The sequence below is a fragment of the Aspergillus nidulans genome, chromosome VIII, assembly GCF_000011425.1.
Source record: "Aspergillus nidulans FGSC A4 chromosome VIII".
Taxonomy (NCBI): Eukaryota; Fungi; Ascomycota; class Eurotiomycetes; order Eurotiales; family Aspergillaceae; genus Aspergillus; species Aspergillus nidulans.
Window position 1 is genome coordinate 271,825 of NC_066264.1, and position 20,235 is coordinate 292,059.

The 20,235-nt window shown below is 47.1% G+C and overlaps 6 protein-coding genes across 6 annotated transcripts, besides 4 other annotated features; 2 read left to right on the forward strand and 4 right to left on the reverse strand.

Moving 5' to 3' along the window:
- Positions 1–20,235: part of a sequence feature (contig 1.172 1..523550(1)) that runs on past both edges of the window.
- Positions 460–2,415, forward strand: ANIA_09321 (uncharacterized protein; the record flags this gene model as incomplete). Its single annotated transcript, XM_677498.1, has 7 exons — positions 460–499; positions 662–826; positions 1,214–1,223; positions 1,319–1,508; positions 1,591–1,617; positions 2,146–2,180; positions 2,376–2,415. 7 exons carry the CDS (start codon positions 460–462, stop codon positions 2,413–2,415), a joined length of 507 nt encoding a protein of 168 aa, XP_682590.1.
- Positions 3,564–4,582, reverse strand: ANIA_09322 (uncharacterized protein; the record flags this gene model as incomplete). The annotated part of the gene is made up of 2 exons (XM_677499.1): positions 3,564–4,256; positions 4,325–4,582. 2 exons carry the CDS (start codon positions 4,580–4,582, stop codon positions 3,564–3,566), a joined length of 951 nt encoding a protein of 316 aa, XP_682591.1.
- ANIA_09323 (uncharacterized protein) lies at positions 5,271–8,786 on the reverse strand (the record flags this gene model as incomplete). The annotated part of the gene is made up of 7 exons (XM_677500.1): positions 5,271–5,579; positions 5,682–6,044; positions 6,091–6,630; positions 6,674–6,805; positions 6,853–7,302; positions 7,350–8,087; positions 8,136–8,786. 7 exons carry the CDS (start codon positions 8,784–8,786, stop codon positions 5,271–5,273), a joined length of 3,183 nt encoding a protein of 1,060 aa, XP_682592.1.
- ANIA_09324 (uncharacterized protein) lies at positions 9,618–11,357 on the reverse strand (the record flags this gene model as incomplete). Its single annotated transcript, XM_677501.1, has 2 exons — positions 9,618–11,295; positions 11,344–11,357. 2 exons carry the CDS (start codon positions 11,355–11,357, stop codon positions 9,618–9,620), a joined length of 1,692 nt encoding a protein of 563 aa, XP_682593.1.
- Positions 13,142–13,167: a sequence feature (Short protein (ANIA_11655, CBF87404.1) was converted to a misc_feature.).
- Positions 13,263–13,274: a sequence feature (Short protein (ANIA_11655, CBF87404.1) was converted to a misc_feature.).
- Positions 13,484–13,493: a sequence feature (Short protein (ANIA_11655, CBF87404.1) was converted to a misc_feature.).
- Positions 17,734–18,216, forward strand: ANIA_09325 (uncharacterized protein; the record flags this gene model as incomplete). The annotated part of the gene is made up of 1 exon (XM_677502.1): positions 17,734–18,216. The coding sequence occupies one exon, from the start codon at positions 17,734–17,736 to the stop codon at positions 18,214–18,216; it is 483 nt and encodes a 160-aa protein (XP_682594.1).
- Positions 18,662–20,174, reverse strand: ANIA_11219 (amidase; the record flags this gene model as incomplete). Its single annotated transcript, XM_050613121.1, has 4 exons — positions 18,662–18,829; positions 18,890–19,698; positions 19,766–19,867; positions 19,925–20,174. 4 exons carry the CDS (start codon positions 20,172–20,174, stop codon positions 18,662–18,664), a joined length of 1,329 nt encoding a protein of 442 aa, XP_050468961.1.

The window sequence follows — 20,235 nt, forward strand, 5'->3', positions numbered from 1 at the left end:
GTGCCTCTGGAGATTCGCGGGAAAGAATTGTCACTGAGAGGAACGAGCCCGCTTATATACATATAAACACTGGACAGAAGATCAGTGAGTCATATAATCTCTTCCCGAATGAGTCACGAAATTGTCTGAGCACCATCGGGGTTGCACTGCTAACGCTTGGGGTCTCCGCTTGGACCCTCATTGCGGCTCTGCGAGATGTGTCTCGCTCCATATTCAAGCTGAAGGCTAGGCCTGCGCTGGCCCTGCTGAGGCTGACTCATACTGAATAAGGATGCTACAAAACGCCAGAGCAAATCCCAGCGTCACTTCCTATAGCCTTGTTTCCTCTCTCATTATCAGTGTCTGATTGGCTTATTTTCCCGTCGCTAGCCGCCTTTCATTCACATCTTAGCTCACTTTGTCGTGCATCAATCTCATTCAATGATATCTTATTATCCTTACTGTAATAATCTGGACTACATGTCGAGCTACGAAGACGTGGTGTTGCTCTATTACGGCGGTAATGCACATGGTTGTAATGCAGCCCTCTCCTTTCTGTCTGTCAACGTCTCTCTCCTTCATTCCACCTCATCTTCTTTTTCCTTAGCAATTTTACCTCACTGCTTCACTGCCAGGATTCTGTCTAAAAAAGAACCGGCCCGAATGACTGCAAGTGGTATAGATTCTCAAGCCTGCCCCAGCCTCGAGAACCTTCTAGTGAACCCTGATCTAAGTGACCCTTGCCTGAAGAAGGTTAATGGCATCCTTCTCCTCCATCACACCAATATGAACGATATTCTAATTGTTCGTGAGAAGGCTCCTGGCGGCTGTTCAATTCCGAGATTTGGTAAGGGCTGCCCGGGGGCTGGCTATAGGTTAACCTTGATAACACCAATTCTGTCTCTTGAATGAACATATCCTTAGCATCAACATTGTCGAGGATTATCAGCCAACTGTCGTTAGCAGCGTCCGAGAGCCACCGTGACACCAGCTTGAAAAATTCGATCCCTGAGTCAGTTCTCCCTGGGAGCTTGAGTTCCTCTGCAAGAGCCCTGTAGGCCTGCTCGTATCGCGCGGTGTTGCTAGCATATACCCAAAATACTGACAATCTTGGTGCGTATCCGAGCTCAATAAGCGTACTCAACAGAAATCTAAGACTTGCTGCTTCTTCTCAAAGAACCTTCACAAGCAGACGTACTGATGTTCACATACCATATACCCCTTATATCAATAGCGCAACTCTTGTATGTTTGGCCGAGGTTATATATCACAGTTTATTGTCAATGTCTGCCATTATAGATTCCGCCCGATGAGTGGCAAATGCCTATACCTCCGACAGCCATGTTGAGCCCTACGCATTAGCCCTCGAACTGAACTTCACTGACGCACATCCATATCTGAAGCGTCTCCTAGCTCTTGATCTCCTTGCCAGTCTTGTCATCGTCTACTTTAGCAAGGGCGTATTCGAGCTTACTGCCGCCTCTGTACCAGCGAGGGGACTGGGCGGCAGCGGGACAACAGTGGGCTTGGTACGAACCTGGCTGGCAACATGCAGCCGGATGAGACGGTTCTTCTCGGTCTACAATCATAGGGGACTTTGTTATCTCGCAGCCTCATCAATTTGAGAGTCTCGAATTTGTACGTGAACGATCCATGGTCGAACACCTAGGCCGCAAAAAATCCGTATACTGCTCTTCGTCCGGAATAGTTTATTGGCAAGCTATATCGGCTAGTCTGCACATAAATGCTATGGTCACTTCCACTGGATTCAAGAACATTGATCCTCAGAATAAAGCTCAATGAAAGGGTCGGCCAACCAGAGAGCTGTTCAGAGTGTAAGCGCAAAACTCCGCGCTTAAGCGCGATAAACCCGGTTTTGGGGTCGCGTATGATGGACTTCTTGCCTGGTTGTGGGAAGGACCGTATATAAGGTACTATCGCATCTGATGGGAGGTTTGAAGGATTGTGATTGTACGCGTCCGGCTCTAGGAACACGCTTGTTGTTAGTGTAAGGCATACCTCGCTATCGGAATTGGCGGACGTTGTTTGGGCGGTCGAGGCCTCCATTGCGTAAACTGAAATAAAGCATGTTCGAATAAGGGAAAGTGTGAATAGCTTGTTGTTGGTCCAAAATGAATTGAATATATTGCTACTTCGAACATTCAGATAAATCTCGGCGACCTGAAGGCTATAGCTTCCGAGTAAGCGTCAAGGTCACGAGGGCAACGGCGTGGTAGAAACAGATGCCTCTGCACAAGGAGACTCTGACATGGGAACAGAAAACTAAAAGGTTTCAAAAGATGTGTCAATCCATTTAAGCCTAAGCGAAGTATTCGACAAAAATGCAATGGTCTATTGTTCAACACCGCGGAGTTCCCTACTACGAATATATATAGTGCACCTCTGATACGAGATAGAGCTTTCAACGCGATCTAGAAACTGAAAGGGCGTATACTAAAAGATAAGCCCAAGCAGAGTCATAAATGACTATCTCGCCGACACAATAGACAAAAAATAGATAATTTGCTACTTGCACGAGGAGGTTGTGTTGTCGTGTGGAAGCATGGAGGAGTCTAGTATTCAGGGGTGCGGATGCACAAGGAAGCTAGGCTAAATACTAATGAGATGCTGACTAAGACTGTGCAGACCGGGCACCCCAAGGACAGGGGAGGAACCCATGCTCCGACATGTCGCACGTATCAGAAGGAATAGGATGTCTTTCTTTTTTCTATGATGTAACAAAATATGAAAGACATCCTTCACCAATTCCTCGATGGTCTAACGGTCATGATTTCCGCTTGTCACCGAACAGGAGCAAGCGCGGGAGACCTGGGTTCGACTCCCAGTCGGGGAGATTTTTTCCTCCACCACCACTCACTATTAGTGGCGCTAGTGCTTGTGGGGGCCTGTGGGGGTTAGGGTTACCATACTGAGATGAGTCTTGCTGCATCGGATAGCTGAGCGTATGAGCGATTGAACAAAGCCTAAGACAGTACCGAAAGCAGAGGGTAGTCCGTAAATACCTTTGACGTAAATGATATCAGGATCGAATTTTCTCCTACGTAGTCTCGCAAGAAGCCTTGGAGGGCTGCTGATTGAAGAGAAATTTCAACGTTGGATTTGCTTCTACCTGTCATTCTCTCCACAAAGAAGTTCGTCTTGACGTATGCGTTAAGATGGAAACCGATGATGAGGAGCTTCCCGCACCCGATAGGCACTCATGGATTCAGAAGTTTATCCAGCAATTCAGATTTGGCGTATCAGTCATGAAGGGTCTAAGTACGATACAGCCTATCCGAGCTTTTGCAGAATTGCTGATGCCCAAAAATCGCCAGTGGTTGTTTCTTCAATTACTACAGAATGTATTTTTAGGGGTTAAATACGCAGTCCAGCGACAGGTACTGCTTCATAATTGTGCCACTATAGCCGGGCACAAGTTGACCACCGGACGATGAGTTGGCGCGCTAGATGCGTCTATTACTCATCTCTCATCATTTCTATACCTATGCGTTGGCCGATAAACACGAAAAACCGGCTAGGTGATAGCCATAGCAAATCAGACAGGACATAGGATTCAATATCAACTAAACCATGCCCCGGATAGTCACCTCGTACTGCTCCGGTTCCCTGCCCAAGATTTCTTTGAGGGTTGGCGTCACAACAGCCGTCTCACCGCGCCGAATAGCTTCCCAGGCTGTTGCCCATTCCCGGGCCAAATCAACGCCGTGATATGTATGTCTCCCCTTATGATCGAGCTTTGCATATTCATCCACGCTGATTTCCCGGATTTTCACATCCTTACCAACAGCCCTCCCCAGAATCTCCGCAGTTTCGTTCAGAGAGTAAATCTTAGGCCCCGTAAGCAGGACAATCTTGTTCACATACGGGAACCCAGCCGCAACATTGGCATTCGTAGTCGTAGCATATTTGGCAACGAGTTTCGCCGTAGCCTCGCCAAGTTCGTCACGCTTGACCCACGCAACGCCAGGCCCAGACCCATCATGCGGGATGGTAATTTCGTCGACGGGGTTGTGCAGATCAAACCAATTTGTGTAGATGGGGAAGGACTCAGAGTAGAGGCCTTCCCGGATAGAGGTGTACGTAATTGGCCTGGGACTGGTGCTGACAAGTTCCGCAAGGAACTTTTCTGTCGCTAGATGCGCGCCCATGACGTGGGCTACAGATGAATCGGTGTAGTCTCCAGCAAATGCAAGAGACGAGTAGAAGATGTGCTTTACGCCACTCTTGTGTGCGGCCAGAATGGCAGCTTTGTGGGCCTAGACACGCGTTAGCCCGCTAGCCATTGAATATATAGGTTAAAGGGACCTCGAAGTAAGGAACATACATTGACACGATGCTTGATCTCGAACGAAGCATATGAAATCAGCATAAGCACATCGATACCTTCGAAGGCTTTTTCCAGAGTCGAAGAAACGTCATAGTCTGCGCGGCGTACTGCAGCCCCAGCGCTGAACTCTTTCGCGAGCGACTCCGGCTTGCGAGCGATCAGGACGAGTTGAGATGCTGGGACGAGAGTCTGCAGGTGCTTGGTGATGCTGGATCCGAGGCCACCGGCAGCAGGGAAGACTCCAATACGTGACATTGTGGCTGGTGAAGCAGAGATGAAGTGATGGGTACAGTGATTGGTGGCGGCGTTAGTTTGGCGGCTGACGTTGGCTTTTAGCAGGGAAGCCATTCCAGTGGGACGCTCGCTGCTTAGAAATCGTCTGCATAAGCCCCGCTATGGCAAGAGCTAGCTGAATGTGGCTAATCAGGGAATTAGGGGCAAGCGGGTTGAAAACCAATTAGAACCAGGCTTGGCGTCACTGTCCTGAACACAGTCCACAGCTGACTCGACTCGACCAAGTTAGGGTTCTCGAGGTATATATTTTCGGAATATATATTAAGGTATATATTTGCCTGCCACCAAGACAGCGTATTGAATGCCTCGCATGCGCAGAGCAGCTACTGTGTGCATTTTACGACTCTCAGATGATCTGTAGCCAGTCAAGGGATTCCAGCGCTTGTGGTGGCATTAGATACTCTGTAGATAGAACATCTCTAACCGAACCGGCTACCAGTGCACTCGGTCACTCGGAGGGCAGTGTGCAGCTAACATCGACGCGAGATAAAAGAAAGCTAGTGTTGTGCCTATAAGAGCGGTAAGTGTGGCTGTTAAAGAGGAGATGAAAGTGCTGTGATGTAAACCAAGGAATTCATTCTAGCCTGTCGCTTGCTTGATGGATCACAGAAAAGCACAAGACTTCCTACAAGAACAACTACACCAATTATTACTCATTTAGAGGCTCATACAACGCCCCAAGACACTCAAAGTGCTGACAGCGCACATATAGCCCCACAAGTCTTGTTCCAGCTGGCGGCGCATACACGTCGTCGCTTACACGCTTCCTAGTGAAAGTCTCAGCCGACAATGTATTCTTACACCATGTACTCCTCCGGTCTCTTATTTCATGGTCGTCGCAGTGCTCGTCCGTACCCGGCTGATCATCTCGTTGGAAACAAACTGTCTTGAACTCAGTAGGAGCGTCAGATGTAGGCTGCTCATCGGATTCCGGTTTGCGCTTAGTCTTGAGCTCGAACTGCAAGTGGGTGAGATTTGGTGTTAATAATGGTGGAGTTTAAGTTAGGTTATAGATGAAGAAGCTGTCCGGGATAAATTTCGAACTGAAAAGAGAAAATACCTGTAAAGCAAGGATATTACGTCTCCTGACCCTCACCGACATGCCAACGAACTCGGAGGCTGGAGAAAAATGCATTGTCTGACTAGTATCGGGAACGACTACAACGTCACCTATCGTTGCCCTGGCACCAGATGAGTAAGTAAATATAAGACCAAGAATTGCATCCCCTTTATAACAAGCCTCAGCCGTGACAAGCCAATCGGGCGAGCGGCCAGTTATGGCGTTTTCAAAATAAAGCTTTTGCACGTCGTCAAAGGGTGGATACTGTTCGGGCAGCAGCAGGGAAGTATGCTTAAGGCTTTCGTCCGAATTAACAGCCCGGATTCTGTCGTGGGACGCGTTAAGAATCCATGAGATTGCGGTCTGTTTGCCTGTCAGATGACATCACTATGGGAAGGAATCAACTGACAAGTTCTTGCCTGGGTCCACCACCAAAACCATTATGAAGATGCTGCACTGATAGAGGATCAGATCCTGGCGGTTTGAACGTCACGCCCTGAGCCAAAGTGGTTCCAAAGCGCACAGCGGCAATCCAGCCTTGCTGTAGGAAGCGATAGCTCGTGGTCAGTCGTGCGGGCGTTACCCATATATCCAGAGAGTGGACATGCTCGAATGGCTGAAGCTGCAACGACTCGAACTCATCCAACCATTGCCCCACTACAGCTGATGTGCCATTGTAGTAGTCGAACTTCAAGCCAGAGATACAAGTACATGGTCGAGAACCCCAGTGCGTTCCTCTGGATGCAGAAATCTTGCGCACTCCCAGCAAGGTAGCGTGAGTCTGATAATTGCTGTCGCTTGGGGTGCCGATGTAAATGGAAAACTTGTTATCTTGCTGCAATTGGGCGTCGGGATTATAGAGCTCTTTGAGCATTATGGCCGAGGCTTGCAAAGGCCCGAGGGATGGTTGACATTGGATGCCAAGCCCTAAGAAGGCCTCTCGCGGCGGCTGGGCAATTAGTTATGGTATATTGTTGGGAGGCAAAACGTACCACTTGGATGGCGATGAAACCCGTGATATCGTGTCCTGGCTTTGTTTTCTTCAGCTCTTGAATGGCCACCTTCGCATCCAGGCGGCTCTCCATCGTGGACAAGGTAGCGGTGCGACCTCGGTTGGTTGACATCTGAGCGGATTCAGCATCCCGCACACTGAAGCACAATTACAGCATACCTGGAGTCCACAGAGGCTTGAGCTTTTGCCACACTGAAGCTCATCATTATGAGAGTTTTCGTCCACCCGGTGAAGGATGGCAATCTTGGTTAAACGCTCACCGTGCGGACCGTCTATGCAGAAGGAAAGTTCGGCCCCGTTTTCAGACCCAAAGAGACGAGACATCCCATTAGCATAGACAGCCTTGACTCCGCGCATCGGATTCGGACCAGAGCCCATGCAAAAGATGAGTCTTGTCAGCTCCGCCAAACCTTGACCCTGCGGAGCGCCAAAGTCGATACTAATTAGGGGTGCAAAGGGCAGCGTGCTCTGCGGCGGCAGAAGCGTGCTGAAATCGACACCCTCGCGGTGCGGTACAGCCGGCAGCCAAAGATGAGAGTGTACGCGTGGGACTGGCGGTGAGGGTTCCGAATTGACTACAGCCACTCCAAGCGCGACTATCTTGAATGACTGAAGGGACTGTCAATATTGGAATCAGAAGAACGAACAGGACTTACATCTAAACCAGCTACCAGGTAGCAGGGGTGAGTCTCGGCTATGCTTAGATTTCCGAGTGCGATTTCCGGCCCGTGGCTTTGTCCGATCCACGGGGACGACTCTGAGTTCGAGAAAGTAAAACTTATGCCAGCTAATCCCTGACTGCTGAATGCAACAAGGATGGTCCTGATATTCGTCTGATCTGGGGAATAGATCGTTGTCTCGTTTGTGGAGTGACGATAACCGATCAGACTGGCCATGTCCTTATTCGCAAACCGTACGCCGGATATAAAGCATCTTTCGCCAACTTGGATGGTTGAGACTATGATCTGTTGGCGAGACCTGTCGGCTATTGGAATAGGCTCGCTTCGGTAGTGTAATATCCGACATCCAACCTGAAGCGTCTCGTGGGCTTGTCTAGCAGTGCTGTGACCAGAAAAGAAGCTATAAACTCTAAGCAGCGAATTCTCTTTGCCGGTAGGCACAAAGCAGTCGTCGCTGCCAGGTTCGGGCCAGACGGGCAAGCCGTGCAGCGGCGGCTGGGCTACATATAATTCAACGAGCGCGGCAATATGCTCGATGAGTTCGCGTATCCTCTTGCGGTTGACGATTGGCGGACTTTTCGAGTTCAAGAGTGCCCTCGTCCCGAGATACAAACGCGGCCAATGCCGCTTTTCTAAGAGTGACAAGAACATGAAATCGGCCTCCTGGCCGAGAAGGAACCGACTCCGCCAGTAAGACTGCGGGAGATTGCAAGGCTGTGTTATATCTGCAAGCTCTCTACACACAACTCGCAGCATACATACATCTCTATAGGATAGGTACGCCAATATCTCGTGTTTGAGCTCTGTAGAAAGTGAGCCGAAAACTCGAGGCTCATAAATGCCGAGTTTAAAATGGGAGACAGCTTCCATCGATCCGGAATTTTCCAACTCGTCCAGTGATGGAATTGCGCAAGGGTCCATATACAGAACCGGTTCATGGCCAATCTCGACTTGACCATGCGTTTTATGAGTTCTCACGGCGCCGCTGTAATCATGGCCAAAGTCGAAAACGGATCCTTCGCGACATGGGGTGTTGTAGAGGACATCAAAGACCGACCGGGCAATCTCCTTCTCAGACAGAGGACAAAGTCTCAAATAGAGTAGCTGCCAGCAGGCGTTGTGGAATCCCCAGCTGACTGGAGACCTGCCAAAGATGCTGACGGGATACAGCACCTCTGTGTCCACATATGACCGCTCGCTGTCGGCTGGGGCAATGAGGACGCCACCACTGTGGAGGGTCCCAATTCCGGTTAGGGTGATGTTCTCAGCTGAAGAGTTTGGCGACACGATTCCCCGGATTTCAGCGTACCATGGGCGACGATGTCGGGGGATAGACTCGGGCCCCGATATACTACTATGGGGATCCTGGGCTAGTATGACCCCGCAGAATGGGCAGAAGACGTTGGGAGACATCTCGAAGTGGGGACATAGCCATAGGTAGGGGCGCAGGAAGGTAAATGGATTCTGAGGTCCATGGAAGAGAGATGCCACACGCACAGAGAGAGAGGCAGAAAGGGTGCGACAACATTAAGGCAAGAGAAGCGGGGAAGTCACGTTGTCCCTTGCAGATGCGGGGAAGCTGCCCCTTCTCTATCCAGCTTCAACGGCTCGCCCCATCCGTAACCCATCTGTACCTCGAAAGATCCATGGAAACCTCAGCAGCCAGTACGTTGAATAATGGCCTACTACTACCAACCAGCGACAGACCCGATTGGTCGTTGAGTTGTACATTCAACTTTTCTCATAATCCACCGGTGCTAACAGCGACTTTCCTCTGACCAATATCTCTATAGGCTGCATCTCTCTCTCTCTTCTCTGCATTAACTTTTTTTCATTAATTTATCATTTTCTTTCATTCTTTCCTTCATTCTTTCGTTCTTTCGTTCTTTCTTTTTTAAGCGTACATCTTCAACGGAACCGAAGGTCAATCTCCTGCAACAGCGAGTGTTCTACCGCAAAGACGCCATAAAAAAAAAGCAGTCTTTAAAATGAAAAATTACAGAAGCCCAAGAACCGAGAGCCTATTATCAGGGTGTTGCAGATGGGTCTGTTCGGAATGAAGGCTGGTGGTCTTTCACGAGGGCGCAATTGACCTAGCGTGGCTGCTCGCAGATTGTTCACTAATGCGAGAGTATCCAGGAGAACGGGAGACTAGGAGAACTGGCGGCAGTGAGCTGCCATTAAGATGAACTAGCAGTTTCTGAAGAATAAGCATGCAGTTATCCAATGCTAAGCTCACACGAATCAAAGTCCATCCCTCCCCATCTCAAACAACGCCGCAGCCTTCAACACCGCTTCATCATCCCACCTCTTGCCAATAACCTGCATTCCAATCGGCAGCTTCTTACCGTCACTACCACCAAGCCCGCAAGGCACATTCATGGCCGGATGCCCCGTGACGTTGAACGGACAAGTGTTATAGCTCAACCCCACTGCCGCCGTCACTCTCTCCCCAATATCTCCCCATTCGGTGCCCCCCTTTGTGCTTGATGGGAATTCAAAAGCGACGGTCGGAACAGTCGGCGTTATAAGGACATCAACATCGGACAGGACAGCGTCATATGCAGCGCGGAGCTCGAAGACCTTCCGGTGGCCCTTAAATTCCACACTTGTTCCAAATGTCTCGCGCAGGTAGTCCGTGCTAAAGATGAGATTCATGATCGTCGGATTCCCAGCGCTAAGGTAATCATACATCTCCTGGGTTGGCGGCCACTGCGTATCGATATGATCGGGGGCGTACGAGAGGTAGCCGGGCGGCTTCATGGCGAGGCCGTAATCAGCTAGCGAAGTTCGTGCCGCGACGGTCCAGATTGCAGGGGCTTCGCGGTGCATGGGGACAGATACTTCGAGGATGTCTGCGCCTGCGGCTGAGAAGTATGCTTTTGCGTTTTGCAGGACGGTGTCACGCACTTCAGCGGAGAGGCCGGGGAAGTCAAAGGCCTCCCGGAGTACACCCACCTTCATCACCGGCTTTTGTAATGTAGTACTCTTTGCACTCTTGATGAAGTCGGCGACCAAGGATGGGTAGTCTTTTACTTGTCCTGGCATTGGCGACTCCGGTGTCATACGTGAATCGAGCCCGTCGTATCCAGCCATAACTTTCAGCATGAGTGCTATATCTTCGATCTTGGTGGCCATTGGCCCCAAGTGGTCAATCATGGGTGTTAAGGAGACAGCTCCAGTGTATGGAACAAGACCATGCGTTGGCTTGAGCCCATAGACCCCTGTGTACGCAGCCGGAACACGGATTGATCCTCCTTGGTCGCCTCCAACTGCGAGCTCAACGGTAGGGGATCCTTGATGGGGTCCGTTGATGGCTGAACCTGACTCTTTCAAAACAGCCCTTTGTCCTATCAGCGCCGCACAACCGCTGCTACTTCCACCAGCAGTGTGACCTCGTGCCCACGGATTGTGCACTGCGCCAGTGGCTGACGTGAAGGACACAGGAGCAGCCGAGTAAGACTCGCAGACCGCGGTCCCCTTCAGCGTAGCGCCGGCGAAAAACAACCTCCGCACTACCGTCGCATCAATCGGTGAGGGTTGATACTCGCCGGCCTTTGAGTGGAGCCAAGCAGGTATGCCTAGTGTAGTCGGCAGGCCCGCGACTGAAACATTATCTTTTACCACAACCGTTCGACCAGCGAGTAGAGTGTTGATTGGATTCGCTGCAGTGATGTTTGATACATGGCTCCAAGCATTCAGCGGATTTTCGGCGCTGGAAAGTCTGCGGAATCCCCGCGGTGCTCTAGTAGGAACTGGAGCGAGATCCGGGTGGACGTAGTCGGTTGTATCTCGTATGATCCTGTGAAGGGCTTCTGCGGATTGCAGGAGGAGGAGGTATGCGTCTTCTTCAGGACCAGGCTTGATAGTGATATTGTAGCGTGCAGCAAGGTTTCGCAGGTCGTCTGCTGTGACCGGGGACCTATATAGTTAGCTCTCGTGTTCGCCTATATACAGAGGGGTATCGTACCTAGGCTGCGGCATAACCGCGGTTAGCCGCGGTTAACCATCACCATAACCGCGCGGTGAGGTGATGGTCATGAGATTCTGATAACCTTGCTCTGCGGTGAGGTTATGGTTATAGCTAGGTTATAACCGCGGTCACTGTGGTTAACCTTACTAGTATAAACAATATAAACCTGCCAAGATTATGAGAATGCATAGATTATGCTGTTTTTTGTGTAATTATTTGTATACAAGGATGTATGTACTGTGGTGCAGATTGGTAATTTAGGGCTTTAAGTAAGCAATTATTTATGATGCTTTAGTACATACTCTATTATGCTGATTATTTCATACTCTTATTCTTATTTCTGATCATATTGGTTATTAATATTATGTTCTATCTATCTCAAACCCAGCTGGTAGCTTTGGCTGCTTCTGATGCCTTTCTGGTCGCCCTTCCTCACCTAGTGATGCATGAGGCAATTGACTAAGTGTACTATTCAGAGTTTTGATCTGACTGTGAGCCTGCTTATTCTGGGCCTGTACCTGCTTAATACATACTGTGGGCTGGGTTGCAGGTAATATTTACTTAGAGGCCACAGCATCTGAATCAAAATCTGAATCTGAATCAGCAATATTATCTGCTTTCCCCCCTTCTTTCTTATCCTCCTTATCTTTACTTATTGGATCAAGCTTAGCAAGTATAGGAACAGGTTTAGCTGCCTGATTAGATAATGCAGCCTCACCAATAGAGAGCTGCTCTTTTATTAGATCAAGCTCACTGTGCTTAAGCTTAAATTTGGTTAAAAAGAGATAAATTATCAGGTCTTGGATTGTATTCTCTTTTAGCTGCCCGCGGTGATAGTAACATATGTTACAAGCACAATTAAAGAGGTATTTAATACCAGCTCTACTTGCTGGTACTGAAAGAATATCCTGTGCAAGGCAAGCAAGAACTGGATATTCTTCCTTATACTCTTTCCAGAAGAGGCAGGGATTACCCTTAGTAAGCCCTATCTAACTGTTAGTAAAGATATGATATAGTCTAGAATAGTATTAGATAATACTAACCCTTTGCAAGATACCAGGTAATTTTATTATCTGGCTGATTAACCTCAGCCTGAAGAGTAGTCTGTGAATTATACATCTCCTTAAGCTTATCCCCTGCTGATTAGAAGATCCTCTCTATATTAATAGGCTCAGCTTCCTTTGAATGCAGCTGTTAATAAAGCTTAAACCTTGCTTGGAGGATATTTTGATAGTACTTTATAAAGTTAACTGGCCTCTTATTATTATCAAGGCCTCTCTAGTCTGCATTATCAAAGTACTGAAGCTTCTTTAATAGTGTTAGAATAGTTGCAATAGCATAAACTAAACTATATAGCTGATTATTAGTTTTAGTATAATACTTCCGGAGCTTTGTATTAGCAGCCTGAATTACTATAAGTATATTCTTCTTCCAGGGAACAGCTTTGTATTTAAGCCTTATCTCAGCCTGATCAAGATAGTTGAATAGCTTATTATAGATACTGAAGATATGCTAGATAGTTACATCTCTTATCTTTGATAGCACGTTGGTAAAGTCAAAGAAAGGCTTTGTAAGTAATAAAAGATACTCAACCTGACACCACTCCTCTGGATTGAGTTTAAATTAAGTATGGTGATAAGTATCACAGTATTGATCAATATCTGACTGAATCCTTTGAGCCTGATCAAGCATTAGGAAGGTTGAGTTCTATTATATATAAATATCTTGGATTGGTACCAGTCTTGGCTCTGTTATTTGTAGCTTAAGAAATACCTTCCAGCGCTGTGGACTGGTATTAATAAAGACAGCTAGATCTTGAATCTATAAAGAGAATAGATAGCTGTTAGTAACTAAGTTTAAAAACAGAAGGTATAACTTTTCTGCTAGGAAAAGGGAAGAAAGCTAGTATTACTTACCTTCTTTAGAGTCTTTATAATATCAGGGTGTTATTAATTCTTTGACTGCTTTGATTGTTGTGGCATGTCAACCTATAATAATCTAATCTTATTATTGACTGGGTTTATTTTCATCTCTCTAAGCAATTCCCTGAGACTTAATTGTATAACATGAATTATATAAGGAATATAGAAGAGCTGATCTTCACCAAGCCCAAGTAATTAGCCAACTTCCTAGATACCTGCAACCATTGTATTGTTGTTTAATATATTGTTAGTAGTAACTAAGAGAACTCTTTTTATAATATTATGCTGCTGAAGGACCTTAATTACAGTTTTACTGAGATAAGTACCAGAATATGAGCTATCTAGTAGTTCAAATCCAAGAAGCACCTCACAGTAATTCCAATCTTGATCTAAGAAGTAGCTAGTAACTGCCATGAATGCTTGGGAGAAGGGGGATATCTAGCAGTCTAGTATAATTAATAGACTACTCCTAGCTGGAAGTCTATTAAGCATATTTAGCTGGCTTGTAGTAACATTATTATTAAGAAGGTGTTGAATACTGTATACAGACAGGATATTAAGCTGTGATTCAGCATGCTGGGTAGTTTGGAGGAGGTCATAGAAGGCTGGGTATTCAACAATTTGGAATAGGAGACAGGCAGTTGTTATCAAATTAAGTATCTTTTGGTTGGGAAGATGCTTATTGAAATATATTAGGGACTATTAGGGCTATAAAGAAGGTTAGTAATAATATACTGTTTCCTTCTATTAAAAATATACTATTTCTTGTAATATCTGATCAACTCCCTTCTTGGCTACCTTCTGTACCCGACAACCTCCTTTAGCAAAATAATATTGGAGAGAAGATATTCCAGTATATTTTGCAGCTAGATATGCAAGTATTGCTTTATACTCCTTACACATAACCTTTGGTTGCCTGCTTTGCTCATGTACAACTTGCTCAAATCCTTGCTAGACTGTAGCTTTTTTCTTACCATCCCAATGTATATTTGACTGCCCTTTATATTGCTTGCTATATCTAGTTATAAGCCACTACTTAATAAATTGCTTCCAGGAGTCCTCCATATTAGGGTATGTGTTATATAAAACCTACACTTGCTGGAGTAGAGGCCCAATGTGTACTAGATCTTTTGGGGCGCAGGCTGGTAAAGGTGGTAGAGGAAGGAAGCTAGAATTTGCCTTATAGAGACTTGGCTGGCTGCTTGGGAGCTCTGATATATCTGGAAGACTATCTAGTAGTATATTCTCAGCATTAAAGAGAGAGTCTGAATAGAAAGAGGTATATAATTGAGATATTATAAAGTTTGCCAGTAGAAAAGCATCTCTATCAGGGGTAACAAAAAGACCAAGGGAGGCTATAGAGAGATAGACTTATAAGTATTTTCTCTGATCAGGCCTTCATGGTAGCAGACAACACAAATTTGACATGCTTAGGAGGTATATTAGATGCTGATTAGCCATATGAGTAAGCCAGCGCGGGGATGGCGAGGTTAACTGCGGGGATGGCGAGGTTAACTGCAGGGACGGCGAGGTTAACCATGGTTAATCTTACTATAGCCGCATGAAAGCTGCAGCAGGACCTTACTTGATTGCTATTATGGTGCCTGACCTGATTACCCTGAGCACTGTACTATACTTAGGATAAGCTGGCACATAGGACCAGCCAAAGCCTCATCCTGGGCACGGTGCCTGGAATGAGCCTTGGTTCTGCCACTCCTGACCACCGAGTAGCAGAGACTTCTTGAGTACCCTTTAAGAATCTCAGCATTTTTGAATGCATGTTACTCAAAATAAATATATAGATTACTATTAAAATTACTAGCTCTTCTAGATGCTCTAATACTACTATATAGTACTATACTGTTTATATTAGCTTAATCAACAATTTAAGTGGCTATAGCCTTACCTGAAGTATACCAGCAGAAAATAGAGGCAAAGTATATATATAAAATATATATTTGATTTGTTCAATATCCTGTGTTTTAAGAACATGGTTATATTTAGGAAATATACTTCAAAGATAGCATATATCTATTTTAATAGAGACTCCTTTTTATATTTCATTCTAATTTCCTATATTTACAGTGCAATTGTCTTCAAATAAGATGTCTGTATTGGAAAAACTCGAACGTGTGTTTAAAATGGACGGTAATAAGTATTTGTAAGCTTCATAACTACCATGCAGGGCGCTCAAAACTGATAATTAAGCGAGAGTTATGCTAGTGCGGCCACAGTGAGGTTAACCGCGGTTTCACCGCGGTTAACCTCGAATTTGCGGTGATGGTGATGGTTATCAAATCTCATGACCATAACCGCAATTGCGGTGATGGTTATCGATCTCATAGCCGCGGTTGCGGTTATGCCGCAGCCTAATCGTACCTGAAGTCTGCTGGAAGAGCTAAAGTGGACATTATAGCGGATGCTGTCTCAGAAGTTTCGGCAGTGTCGGTACTTGACTGAGTCTCAGAGAGTTCAATGGGGAGTTTCCATAGCTATTATAGTTGGGTAGCTGGGTACTCCAACTGATAAGCAGTCGTATATAGCCTATTTATCTAGGGATCTTCCCGAATCTGAGCGAGTAAGCGAAAGTACTGATAAGCAGGCTTGCGGAAAGTTCTTACCTCAATACTGAATCGACTCCCTTGGACCTTTTCCGCCCATTTGCAGAGTGTCTAGGTCTATGTTAACATAGCAGATGTGCAAGTGTACGCAGTCTCCCCATTCTTCGAGTACTTGTCTCCCTGTATGTTAGTCAGCCATAGTTTAGAGACTAGCTATATCAGGCTAGTTATTGGATTTAGTCTTCACATTTCGCATTCAAGATGTCGGGGCACACTGCCCTCTGGTATCGCTTGTCCCTACGGGTCGATTAGACTTGTTAAACCACGGGTTGGGGCGGGTTTTCAGGCCTAGCTGATCCGCCCACGCGGTTTTTGGGGTGGTTACCTGAACAGTAAACCGCCCATGGGTTTAGCAAATAATTCTAACCCAACCCAAATAACCCAAAATAACCTAGTTATGCATACATTACTCTAATAAGCAGTGATCTGCATAGCTAAACAATACTGTATTTAAATACTGTATTATAAACCATCTAAGTAAGAAAATATAATCTAAATACAATAATATACCTATTCAGATATCTTGGCAACCCAGCGGGTTGCTCCGCCAGGCTTTGGGGCAGCCAAAAATATCCAAAACCCATGGATAATTAGAAGGTCTAACCCAACCCATTTCTTGGCGGGTCGGGGCGGGTTGGGGCGGGTTTCGTGGGTTGGGTTTAACAAGTCTACTCATAGTCAGCTAGGGTGGGAAAGAATAAGAGGATGAGATTTCTTATATTATTCTTGGGGATAAGTATTATCTGCTCAAGATTGCTTGATAGTATTATTTACTAATATTTGCTATATACTGCCTTTAAGTTGTGGCATTCCAGGCATTCTTCTGTGGTCAAGCCAGTGCTGGACTGTGTAGTCTCTTTCAGTTACCAGGACCTTAGGTTCTGGAGCTTGGATATCACAGGCTGCTGCTCGCTTTCGAGTGCTGCTGCTTGTGCTGATAATTTGTGACTCTCGTTCGCGTTGTGATCAGTCTAGACATGAATGTCAGTGGGCAGTATAAATAGTAGACGGGAGAGGATCTTGACATGTTCATGGGCTTGTTTCTCTTTCTTTGTTGGCGGCAGGGATTCTGCATTTGGCTGAAGCTTCTGGCGGAGACGTTCACTTCTCCGTAGAGCCATTTCCTGTCAAAACAGTCGGTGTCTTTTCCTGTGGTGAAATACCAGTCGTTAATAGGAAGGTAAAGATCGGATGAGAAAATCTACATATATCCCTTGTTTGGCTGGATAATCAAGAGCCACCAAGGATACAAACCCTATCCGGCACAGGACAAAGAGATGACCCATAGCTTACGGGTTCCTGCTCTTGGATCAAAGGCAACTTCATCTCTGCTCGACTGGTTATAAATAAAACAAGAATGAAGCCCAGCTCAAATTAAATCCAGATCAGAGAATGCAAGGAAGCAAACCACAAACCGTGGATCCTATAGCTTTGTTCAACAGGCGCTTGTTGAGTGTCGGGGCATACTGTCCTATGGCATCGCCTGCCCCTAAGGGGTCGAGCTCGCTTATTCATCATTTAGTAAGCTAGATATTCATAGGCGGCCACGTCGGCCATCCAATAATGACAATTGTCCGTCCCTTTCCACACAACATCTAGTCACTGACCTCGGATAGTGTTTGCGCGATACCCTCATGTTCAGGTGCAGCACCACTTACTCTGCGGTATTCTACGCGCCAATAGCCGTTTACTGGCTAAAAGAGGCTACGCAGATCTACGTAAACCACGTACTGACTTTCGTGGATGGACCTGGGGCCACACGGTCGCGCGGAAATACTTGACTGAGGCCTTCCAGGTGCACTCAGCATCCACCAAATCCTAACCAGGCACAACAATCAGCATCCATGGCCAAGCAGATCTCCAGATCTGGCCAAGAAAATCCCAAAGTGGCCTTCATATCTGGCCCAATCGACACTGGCCCAGATAGTATCTACTTTCGCACCCACTACATAAAGCCGATAGATGTCGCCATTGCCGCTGGACATGATTTCGTCATAGGGCCGATCCTGTCAGGCGTCGACGCGGATGCCCTTGACTACTTGTTGGACTATCCTATCGCGCCATCACGAATAACTATTTTCATGACAATTGCCGAGGACAGCGCGTGGGGCAACATATTTCGAGCACAGGGGATTAATGTGTTTGTTCTTGAAGATCGACAGGCAACCACGCAGAATCGCGATGCAGCTATGACAGCAGCGACCGATTATGATATTTTGAGGTGGAGAACGGAGGAAGAGGCCAGGGAATTTTATGGAGAGTTGTACCAGCCTGGACGCGTAACTAATACAGAGAGGAATTGGAGAAGGAGAAAGGGGCTTTCCTGATGGCTTATGTATAATTAACGCAAACCAGCATTCCGCAGGTATGCAGCCAAATATATGTCTAGACCCTCAGTGAAGACCCAAGTTTGCCGTCATTCCAGTTCAGCCGGAGACTGGAGCAGATTTGTATTGCATTCTGGCTCTATTTCGCAAAATGTCCTTTACCTACACATTCTAATGAAAACTAACACTGGGAAGGCAAATTCTTTCTCAACGTACTACTTACTTAAGTAGTGCTGGAGGAATTAAGTTGCCTGCTGCAGAAATACACTCGTCGCTTTGTGAACCAAATTATATCGACATTTCGTCAGCTCCGCAAGATAAAGGTGATGCGAATCGTCCATGCTAGTACTGTGATGAGCAGAAATGCCCGGGTTTGTGACTTGCCGTGGCCGAACTAAGACACAGAACTCAGCTTATGACCGGATACATAGTCATGCTATGCCCATCACAAAGCTGACTTCCATCCCCCCTCTGCCTCAAAAACCGCCCCTACAGCCTCTGCCACGGAAAGAAGATGCTCGTCATGAAACCTGGCCGCCACAAGTGACAACCCAATTGGCATGCCGTTGGTTCCTTGAAATCCGGGGATATTCACGACGGGGGTGTGGAGCGCCTTGTCACCAACAAACGTTAGCCAGTCTCGTAGTCTGGAGGCTTAGCAGTGGGTACGTACCGTCCACATCCCATTAAACGCTGCACTGCCCGTCCTCAGAGTCCCCTCAGGCGCTTCATCGGGTACGCTGGGTGTCAGCAGCGCAGAGTAGCGATTTGCGATGTCATCAATAACCGGTCTAAGCGTCGCAACGCCATCAAAAGCAGCGATTTCTTGCGCATGTGTCCACCCGTTGATATTCTCAACCTGGTTGACCAAGAAGTCCTGTAGCTTGTTCTTGTCCATCCGGTACTCGGACAGGAAAGTTGTTCGTCCATCTGCAGCCATGATTTTTGCGTGCCAGTCTGGCATATTGTCAAATTCGGGGGGAAGCTCCACGTCTTCCACGATTGCTCCGTGTGCCTGAAGGAGACACCTTGCTTTCTCCATCGCATTAATTGTGCCAGGTCCCGCAAGACCCCAAACCGGACCTTTGACAAGCCCAAACTTCTCCCCTTTGAGACTCTCAGCCTTCCTGGGTTTCTGATCATCCTTAATCCCCAACACCCCAGCCACCAGCTTCAAATCACCCACCCCCCTGGCAAAAATCCCCAATGTATCTAGCGTGAGCGAGTATACCTTCTGCCCTTCGCGACTCACAGCGCCCCACGTCGGTTTAAACGCGTAGATACCGTTGAATGAGCCCGGCCGGATGGTTGACCCACCTGTTTGTGTTCCCAGGGCAAGGGGTACGTGGAAGTCTGCGACTGCGGCGCCAGAGCCAGAGGATGAACCGCCGGGCGTGCGAATTGAATTTGGGGGCAGAGAGTGCGGATTGATTGTCTTGGGACCGATTGTCACAGAAGCGAATTCAGTCGTTGTTGTTTTCCCTTTTCTTCCAATCAGTCATACAAGGACGGAACTGGCTGCCCAGGTGCGGGTGGGTTAGGAACAGACCGAAAATCAGTGCCCCTGCAGCGCGAAGGATTGCGATAGAGGCTGCATCGACGGGGACGTTGCTGTCTTTGTAGAGAGGGGAGTTGTGCTCTGTTGGCATGTCTGTTTCGCGTCAATCCCACCATTTCATCTCGCATTCCGGTAAGAGAATGTATGTACCCTTAGTATAGATGACATCCTTCACACCAATGGGAACACCATGTAATGGGCCTCGCTGATCGATGGGCACTCGATCCAATTGACGGGCTTGTTCAAGGACTTGTTCAGGGTTTAGATATGCCCATGCTTGCACGGTGGGATCGCGTGACTCGATCCGGGAGAGAAGGGAGCGGGCGTAGTTCTCGACGCTCAATTTTGCGTCTTGGATGAGAGGAAGGGATTGGGTGGCTGTGAGTCTGTATGGTTCCATTTTGACTACGACAGCGTTCTAGTATTGGGGATGGTAAGGATAGAGTGAGGATTTGGGGTTG